Source organism: Apostichopus japonicus, chromosome 7, assembly GCF_037975245.1.
Source record: "Apostichopus japonicus isolate 1M-3 chromosome 7, ASM3797524v1, whole genome shotgun sequence".
Classification (NCBI taxonomy): domain Eukaryota; kingdom Metazoa; phylum Echinodermata; class Holothuroidea; order Aspidochirotida; family Stichopodidae; genus Apostichopus; species Apostichopus japonicus.
The window spans coordinates 25816842-25826546 of record NC_092567.1 but is presented as its reverse complement, the minus strand read 5'-3'; the positions used below and the strand labels follow the sequence as shown (position 1 = coordinate 25826546).

Here is a 9705-nt window from a genome sequence, read left to right as displayed (position 1 = left end):
TGATTTTCAACGTTGCTGCTCTACTGAATGCGTTGAATAACTAAATCCAGAGAAACGATTTACGAAAGCCAGATTTTCATATTGGATATATCAATAATTAAATTAAATACACTGAGACATGAACCCCCCCCCCCCCAGTGTCATTCAACAATATGCAATGGCAACCAATGCCGATGTAATTTCTTTACTGCTCGAAATCCTGGAATGATCAGTGGCGGAGCGTCCATACAGTCAGTGGACTGCTGGCACTCTTTTACTTTTTACTTATTCGCTATTATTGACTTTTTTTATTGCGTTCTCATCTACCTATTGACATTTGTCACATTTTGTTGGTGTAATTCGGCGATGACACCTATTTATTCTTCGTTTATCTGCAAATAAGCAAGGCCCGGAAAGGGTCATTTCCGGCGATCTAGGGAGTATCTTTACTCAAAAAATTTCTGTACGCTCCGCGCCAACCTGTGGTGGCACTCCGCTTAGATAGTGTCAAAAGCGCCCCTACAGACCATTCTCGCCCCCCCCCCCGACCGATATCCCTAGCTCCGCCACTGGGAATGATGCATGCAAATCGAATAATGTAAATTACAAATTGGCACTAACACAGTAACACATTAAATCCATTGTTACAGTATACAGCACTCGGCAGTTTCGGTAGGGGGGGGGGGGGGGTAAAGGTATGTTCAGCTCCCAATATTTGCCAAGTGCTCCAAGAAGTGGGTGCTGAACATATTCTTGATCGGTCCAATTCACAATATACTAATAATTTTAGGGGGAAAGCGGATTTTACGATCTAAGGGTACCTTTCATCGAAAATTTCGACGCTCCATGCCAACCGATGATGGCGCTCCGCTTAGATAGTGACGTATAACAAAAGTTGTACATCACCATCTTGACCATATGTTTTACTATCAATCCTCTTCAAATTTTTAAACGAAAATTAACTATCTAGATACAACTGCAGACATGAGATCCACATTTCAGGGATGGGTACATGCAGCTTAGAGCACTCGGGAAGTGCCGTTTCCGGCTGTCTGGAGGGTTTGTAAAGCCAAAAAATTTCTTGTACGCTACGCGCCAACCGATGGTGGCGCTCCGCTTAGATAGTCTTGCTGGCAGGTTTGCCCCCCCACTTTCACAACTCAAATCCCGCCCCTGTGTACATGTATGTGCAATGCTTGTAAATGCAGAGGTTAGAATAAATGCCAGTACGCCATATATTTTGTCATTAGTTTTGGGTTGTGGAAATCTATTGCGATTTACAAATTTTAGTGAAAGTGAATAGTAGGGTAGGTGATACACCATCTATATTACATGGGCCGTAGAGCTGAGAATAAATTTTAAGAGAGAAATATGGATCGAGAAAAGGATCGGGGGGGGGGGGGTGGGTGACACTAGAGGTAGACTGATCCGGTGTGAGTTGGTTGAGCTTTAACACTCGGGCTTGGAATGACATTTGTTATTCAGTTATGGAACACTTTGGAATAACCGTCGTATGTTTACATGGACTTTAGGGTCAGTGGTTAGGGTTTTACTCTCACCGATATTTGAATAGTGGTTAGCGAGATCCATAATTTACTTTGGACAGTCAGTGTGAATTTTGTCTTTACGATTCAGCTTTACAGCTTGCTTGGGTTTTATGGTTCAACTTCTAACACTTTCAACACACCAGTGTCGTCTTTTTGTGTATCTTTTTTTTATATAAAATATTTCCCCAAAATATGAAACAAACATTTTCGGTGGCCTACATGGGGGAAGGGTGCCCAGGCTCCAAATGGTACACATCACACGGGCGCCGTGTCATACATATCGATTTAGAGCATCTGTCAATGCATGTTGACCTAATTATGCTAAAAGAGTTCACATAGAGTTTGGTCATTTTGTGGCTTATAGAAACAAAACTTTGGGATGGGGCAATTCCCCGCCTCTCATGACCCCTGGTGGTATATTAGCACCTGCATAAATTGTGTACCGTATTTGCCATTAATACATTAGCTACATAATATGAATTATAAGGCACTACAGTGAGTTGACGTTTACCGTACATGCTATTTTGAGGCACATGATAATTATTTTCTTTGATTTTCGTTACTGCATTTTTTTCAAAATTTAGATATGGAAACCTTGGAAACATTTTTTTCTTGTTTTAATCACTTTGGCCTAACAATTTATGAAGGTTTTATCTTATACACAAAATATGGACCACGAAACTTAAAACCTAGAGGCTTTTTTTCACCTTCGGACCATTGTCTATCAGAAGTATCAAGTTAAATTTGAAACCCATGACTTAATTTTTTTATTTCCTTTCCGATTTGTCGCAAGTTGACAGAATTTTCAACATTAAGAATAATTACCAGCAGATTTCTAACTGTTGGATTTGTTTTGCCACGATTTGGTATGTGTGTGTGGTGGAGTGGGGGGAATGAGGGGGTGAGACACACTGAGTTCCCTTGAAGGGTTAAACGACTAAGACCAGGGATATTTAAAGAGACTGTTAAATGAAGCCACAAGGAGTACATTTGATTATTAGGCATAACCATAATTTAAGTTTTTTGTTGTTGCTTTGTGCTGTCTAGGTTACTTCTTCTTGGAAACTTGTGAACAAAATATTGTCACAAAGTTATGAATAAAAACAAACATGTTCCCAAACTTAAAAACAAAAATTTGAAAAGTGTGGTATTTTTTTTTTTTTGCTTATCTTTTTAGTGCTTTTAGCACTATAAAGTACCTTTACATGAATACCATGGGCAACATGACATCTTACACTTGAAGATGTACAACCTTGGTGTGTAAAACATACTCGGAATTCACAAATTTCATCCTGATGTCATAACGCAAGAAGAAAAAAATGATACTCTTTTTCTTCGGTCATATAAAGAGTGAAACATTTATGATATTAACAGCAAAAGTATCAAGGAACTGATCAATCTATCCATTGAAATTAACGTTAATGAAATGATATAACAAGCAGATAACAGAATTCAAACTATTTTCAATTATTAGTTAAACTAATTAGTTTTACAGTTAAAAGAATTTCTTTCTCCTGACATAAAGTTAGCGTCGATGATTTCGTAGTCCCACGCATGAAGGCTGTGAAGTCTTATTCCAGATGATGTAAATACGAGTTTCTCTCCTCCGGGCTTTTAAATGGTATGGCAGAAGTCCAATGTTATTAAATTTAATAACAAAATAATAAGCTGTAAAGGTGTTGCCATCATTTCAAACGACTTTATCCGTCTCCTCCGTGAAAGAATGGATATAATACTGGCAGTAAAATACGACATCTAACAGCAGTTCCTTCGTAGATGGATTAATATAAAAGTAATGATGATAAAACTATAATGGAACGTGGTGTACGAATATAGAAGCTAAAAAATGTAACGGATTTTGAGAATTCTTTTCTTAAAAGAATAAAAAATGTAGCTCTCCTCTCCAGACAACGTGGGTGCCAAGAAATTCATTATTGTTTCTAATTGATAATTAGTACATGAGTGCTCCATGTACAACACGTCAACTGGGCGATATGGAACCACCTATCAAAAATAAATATATTGAATCCAATCTTTGACGAAATCTAGACACGTGTTATTGATTTCTCAGTGGATATGTCCTGCAGCTTATATGCTCCGTATGAAACATTAACGTAAATTAATTTCCAGTTAACAGTGTCAAAGCCATGCATGATATATCATTAGCAGGGTAAGCTATAAGTTATACCATAAGTACATATGGAGGTGGTTATCTCCCATATATGTATATACACAAACCGCCTACACAGTAAATGTGAAAATGATACATTTTCCATATCAAGTAACAACGGCTACTTCTGAAACTGGTATTTCGTTTCTACAACAAGGATAAGGAATGAATGCAAAGAGGAAGAATCCTACAATGTTACCGACCATTCCTCCAGCAATGCCGAGCCCAATCTCTGCACCTGCTATCTTTGCTTCAGACCATGGTCCATACTTTTCATTCAAGGCTTCCAGCAGAGCGACATTCGCGGCTATGGCAAAACTCACAAACAGAACAGACTGTAAGACAGCCTTTAGCGACGCGCATTTACATGCGCGCGACATTCTCGGGTCTCCATTCATACGAAATCCCTCCCTACGAGAATCTCGGCAATAAATCACACCTACCACCAAAATCTGGTACAAAATCTCGGAAACAACCAATAATATGGCGCCGATCCAATGTTTGTTGTTGCCTGCAACCACCTCTATCGTTTCCGAGAATGAAACGACGATTGCCATATGTAAGACACTTAAAACAATCCTACGGATCCAGGCACGCAGTGTTATCTTCAGTTGGTGGAGCTGATTACAGCGATGCAGACCTGTTTTACAATAAGTTGCGAAATGTTCACAATTATCGGAGAATGGACCATATCCAGTGTCTTCTAAGCGGGCTCTAGCTCTCATCAAAACCACTTCAGGAGGATTTAGCTGTTCTACTTCTTTGGGATAATAAGCCTTGTACATCGGACTGTAACAACAGTTGTCAAACAGTTTCCATTTCTTTCTGGTATTCCTGTGAATGCTTCTTGACCACTCTATCACCTTAATAGAATCATCTGTGACTTCCTCAACGATGGCATGGTGCCAGTACCCCATAATTGGTCGCAACCATGACACGTGATCTCCTGGTTTCAACCCTCCAGTCGTTTCGTTTATATTCTTCCACTGGATATAGTTACCCGTGTCGGAAACCTGCATACAACAGAAGGACGGTACGACATGGTGTGCAACGTGTTGACATCCAACGATGTCAAGTCGGTTCCTGTTCTCCGTATGTGCAAGCCATTCCTCCTTACAAAGGGAACAGAAATATCCCTTCACGTTTCCATCACGATCTATGAACAAAGTAAAATGGGATTAATATTCATCGGTACCGCAAAAAATAACAGCTAACGTGACTTCTTATGATTGTGTGCTTCTTTGGAGAACCATAAGAGATGTATATAAACAGCAAGGAGACTTATTCATAATTGTATGTTCCTAATGAATAACAAGAGAGATAAAGAACCAAGCATCATCTTTAACAAACGTTTCTAGAGACGTTTTCTTAATGCATAACATATGCTCGTTATTTCTTTTTAACCCTTTTTTGTTCTACACTTTCCTTTCTTTTTCATTGTCGAAGTTAGGTTTCGACCGGTATTTGCTAAATATTGAAAAGCTAAGACAATGGATGTTAATAGACAACACAGACTTCTTTCCCCAGAATAGAGTCCATTTATTCCGAGTCCGAGCCGAGTTTGAGTCCACCTGGTCCGAGTCTGAGTTAAGTCCTAGCCCATGAGTACAACCAAGGACAACCACAGTACAACCACAGGCCACACGAGTCAATGGTTCTAGCTACAGAGGTCAATGGTTCTAGCCACCAGGATCAATGGTTCTCGCCACCGGGGTCAATGGTTTTCGATACCGGGGTCAATGGTTCTCACCACCGGGGTCAATGGTTCTCCCCACGGGGTCAATGATCCTAGCCATCAGGGTCAATGGTTCTAGCCACAAGGGTCAATGGTTCTAGCCAACAGGGTCAATGGTTCTAGCCACCAGGGTCAATGGTCTTCGCCACATGGGTAAATCTTGCCACAGGGGTCAATGGTTCTAGCCACAGGGTCAATGGTTCTCTCCACCGGGGTCAATGGTTCTAGCCATCAGGGTCAATCGTCCTAGCCACCAGGGTCAATGGTTCTAGCCACCAGGGTCAATGGTTCTAGCCAACATGGTCAACGGTTCTAGCCACCAGAGTCAATGGTTGAAGCCACAGGGGTCAATGGTTCTCGCCACCGGGGTCAATGGTTCTAGTCACAGGGGTCAATGGTTCTGCCATGCGTTCATTTCCCGTGATATTCAGTATATTTTTAGTTACTCGATACCTTTGTATTCTCGGATGTTTCCATGGCAACCTATCTTCACGTGATGCTGCTCTATCTGTAGTCGTTCATCATCTAGCGAGTTCGTTGCCATCGCTTTTTAACAGTCTGTTATTACTCCCACAACTGAGATATAAATGTAAATAAATGCATTACAAATATCAATCATTAAATATCAAAAATATATGGAAACATGAATAAAAGTTGGATAAACTCCGCACTCCATATATGGATCCATCTTAGTGAGTACAAAACCCCAAAAAAAGAGATCAAAGGCAATTTGATGGACTTTGTTTAGAATATTTGGATTTAGTGTAATAAATTTAAAAAAAATCATCGCTCTTGTTTTAGACTTCAATTTAGGTGGAACTCTTGCTTGGTTTGTGGATTCATTTGAGGCAGTATTAAAAATGAAGAATCCAGTTGTTCTGTGAAAGAAAGTTTATTTGATGTCAACATAGGCCACAGTATCTGTAAAACCTTGTAAACACAATACTTCCTAAATTAACGTTTGAACCATGTGTAGGTGCAAACAACTTTGTGGATATAAATGATACATAACCAGAAACAACACTTTACCAAATATATCTGATTAACAGGTTGAGAGGAAATGACATTTGAAACTTACAACAAGCCCCCAACCTTTTCTATGTTTAGAATAGAGTTCAATGCATTGGGAATTTAAGATGAAATTTTTCTTGACTTTTGGATAAAAAATCCTTGAATTAAAGCGGTTACACTGTTCTGTTCGTCCAAGGTAGGCCCACACAACCATGTATTTTACAAATTGACTTTCCATGATCTTAGATTAACACTGCTAACAGGAGGCTAAGCTATAAACAGGCTTTGTATTGCTACCAACAGTCTATAGTTGAGACTCAGTGTCAATAGCATAGTGAAGAGTTGACAAGTCTGTGTCGATTATACAGCAAGTCACAGCAACTCGAAACCAGCGTTAGGCTAAGCAGCCTTTACTTTATTTACACGATCTGAGGAATGACACAGCTATTTACCCAGGTCATGTTTGCGACAGATCCTTTGTTGTGTTCCTACTTGGGGCGGTTTCTATTTGCAAGTGTATAGTTTGGTCTACAACCACATACATGTAGTTCAGTGGTGGGCATTTATAGGCCTATTTGTTCCTATTTTTAGTCTAGAAACTGTGGTTACGTACGGAGCACCATATGTTTCACAATGTCACGAGAAAATAGCAGTTTATTAATTAAGCAGGACAAATATCAGCATGTTACAGTATAATGTTCGAGTAGCACGTAGAAAGTTGTCTGACACGCTGATATCAACAAGGTCTAAAATGCTGATATTGTTTTCTGACATAAATGGTATTTTGATGTAATTGTATGTATGTATTTTAGATCCTCCTACAAGCAGGAACTCACGAAGAAGCCACCATTGGCTTATTAAAGCCGCAAGCTGACTGAAGTCAGTTTCTTAGATTCATATTTAAACGTCCATGATTATGAATTGTCAATTGTCAACAACCTTGTAAGTGGACGACGTACATTAATCTTGGGGTTACTCGAACTCGGGACCTCATGTCATTTGTCGGGACCATATGTAATTAACATATCAATGTCAACAGTGACATGCTCATGATTTGTAACACGCTGATCACATGTTGATATAAGTTCTGAAATTGTGTAACGAATAACACCGCCCACTAACGTCTATAGGGCTTAAAACTAATGACTCAAATGTCTCTCAACCTATTGCAAAGATATCCACTTTATTCTTCACATGCTGATTTTGAGTAATAACATGTTTATATGACTTCTCATTGAACATTAGAACACTGAACTTATCATATTAACATGCTCATATTTATTTATGACATGCTCGTATTTTACCTGTCTTGATATTTCTGACGTTTTCTCTTGACATTGGGGCACAGATGAATGTTCCGTAGTAACAGTAATGATTACATAACCCACCAGGTTTGTAAGCGTGGACTTCAGTGTTGCTTGCATGGTTAAAGTGTAATTGTTATTACATGTAAAACCAAACTGCTGGCAAGTATCGAACCACGGTAGCTGATAAAGTAATATGTGAAACCATTAGTTCTCACGGTGCGCCATGCATGGAGATTCTTACATTAACAACCAGTATCCAGAGTAATGGAGAGTCCTGTGTGACGCCACAGAGACGTAAGGCGATTAAGGGGTGTGTTGGGAAGGAGCAGGGTGGGGGGGGGGGCTCAGTGTATAATTATTGGTGTTGGGGTTTCAATAGCATGTTAAAAATATCTCTTACAAGTGTGATGATGTCTATGTAGGCTATTAGCTATACATCGACTATCATAACTCTAGTGCAGGGATGTACTCCGTGACCCTCGTCACACTCGTGGAGTGTTAGCTCGGTGGTTAACGCCGGTGCCTTCCAATCATAAGGCCCCCGGTTCGAGTCACTCCAAGATTAATGTATGTCGTCCAGTTACAGAGTTGTTGACAATTGACAATTCATAATCATGGACGTTAAATATGAATGTAAGAGACTGACTTCGGTCAGCTTGCGGCTTTGATAAGCCAATGAGGTTTCTTCGCGAGTTCCTGCTTGCAGGAGGATCTAAAATACATTACAAAGTACACTCTCGCCAGGCCTTGTAGTCTACAGTAGCCTAAATCCACACAAGCTGAATATGCCATCCCAATATGTTACTGTAGGTCGTTATACTGAGTACCTGCAACCCGATTCGCCCCAGGCTTCCTTCACTCCTTTTCAGTAAAACTTCTCCCCAATCTCACCCCTCCCAACCTGCACCCACCCCTCCCCCGTATACATACACACACTCAAATAATGTATTGCTGTAATGATGGATGATTACTTACCGCAAAACAATATAGAAAACGCGACTCGATCGTCGTTTAATGGTAAATTCTCTGTCTGGTTGACTTCTCAAATAAAGGTTCGTGTATCTGATCCCAACACGTGATGACAGTCATGCATGCATATTAGAAGTGGTGTATTGTCTGATCTTTACACCGAGTTTATTTATACAAGAAGTCTGCACGATATTCATGCGAAAGCCAACGACACAGTGGTCTGCTATATGTTATCCGGGTTCATCGAGAGGTCACGCGATGTGTTTAGGTGTCGCACCACAATTATCTGTTCCATTGGCTTACACACTAAACTCGTCACTTTCAAGACCTGCTAAAGCATAGATAGAAGTTTTCAACTGGAATATCCTACCCACCACACGATAGGTGAGATCTTGGCCTATCATGGCACTTGGAAATTTTAATATCATGAAAGTTTAGATTTTGAACTAGAAGAGGAGCAAGTTTAGCATACTGAACCCCAACCCTACCATTTGCTGGCTCGGAGTACTTATTAACCAAAGATTTTCTAATATGGTTTATATCACCTTCAATCCTCCCTATTTTCACACTATCTGTACTTTATATTATGCTCTTTCATGTAAAAGCAGAAAAAAGCAATGATGGTAACGTATAATATGCATAAACAAGTATTACATTAGGTCGTTTTAGCTCTTTTGTCCCCGACAATGGCTAACCTTTCGGGCGGATGTATAATACTCTAATTGTGGTGTGATACCTTTATGGTGTCTCACCACAATTAAATGACACACACTATACTCGTCACTTTCAAGACCTGCCACGGGAACACCAGATATATTAGGGGGGGGGGGGTGAGGGGGTGATGACATATCACCGTTCTGGAGCCCACTGCTGAACATGACATTCGACTTTGTCAACATGCAGCTGTTCAGGTAACTGTCTTGTCATTCCACCGGAAAAGAGACCACACTGGGATAAATAAGATTTCCATTTAAAGAATATATTGCG

General features: G+C 40.0%; 1 protein-coding gene and 1 long non-coding RNA gene across 6 annotated transcripts in view; one reads left to right on the top strand and one right to left on the bottom strand.

Annotated features, from left to right (window-relative positions):
• The window catches only part of LOC139969905 (uncharacterized), a 61333-nt gene extending 56654 nt beyond the window's left edge, over nt 1-4679 (top strand). The window contains exon 2 of the long non-coding RNA XR_011793822.1: nt 1188-4679. This is a non-coding gene — a long non-coding RNA (uncharacterized lncRNA). The remainder of the gene's footprint in view (nt 1-1187) is intronic.
• The window catches only part of LOC139969901 (uncharacterized), a 90162-nt gene extending 81063 nt beyond the window's left edge, over nt 1-9099 (bottom strand). Inside the window, exons 1-4 of one of the 5 annotated variants that reach the window (XM_071975289.1) lie at nt 8725-9008; nt 7753-7929; nt 5885-6009; nt 2871-4852 (exon numbers count right to left, since the gene is read on the bottom strand). In XM_071975289.1, coding sequence (XP_071831390.1) covers nt 3804-4852; nt 5885-5975 — 1140 coding nt within the window. In that variant the 5' untranslated portion in view covers nt 5976-6009; nt 7753-7929; nt 8725-9008 and the 3' untranslated portion in view covers nt 2871-3803. Of the gene's footprint in view, nt 1-2870; nt 4853-5884; nt 6010-7746; nt 7930-8724 lie in introns of those variants that run through there. The other 4 variants (XM_071975286.1, XM_071975288.1, XM_071975284.1 and 1 more) reach the window with 4 other exon arrangements.
• Nucleotides 9100-9705: the final 606 nt, after the last annotated feature.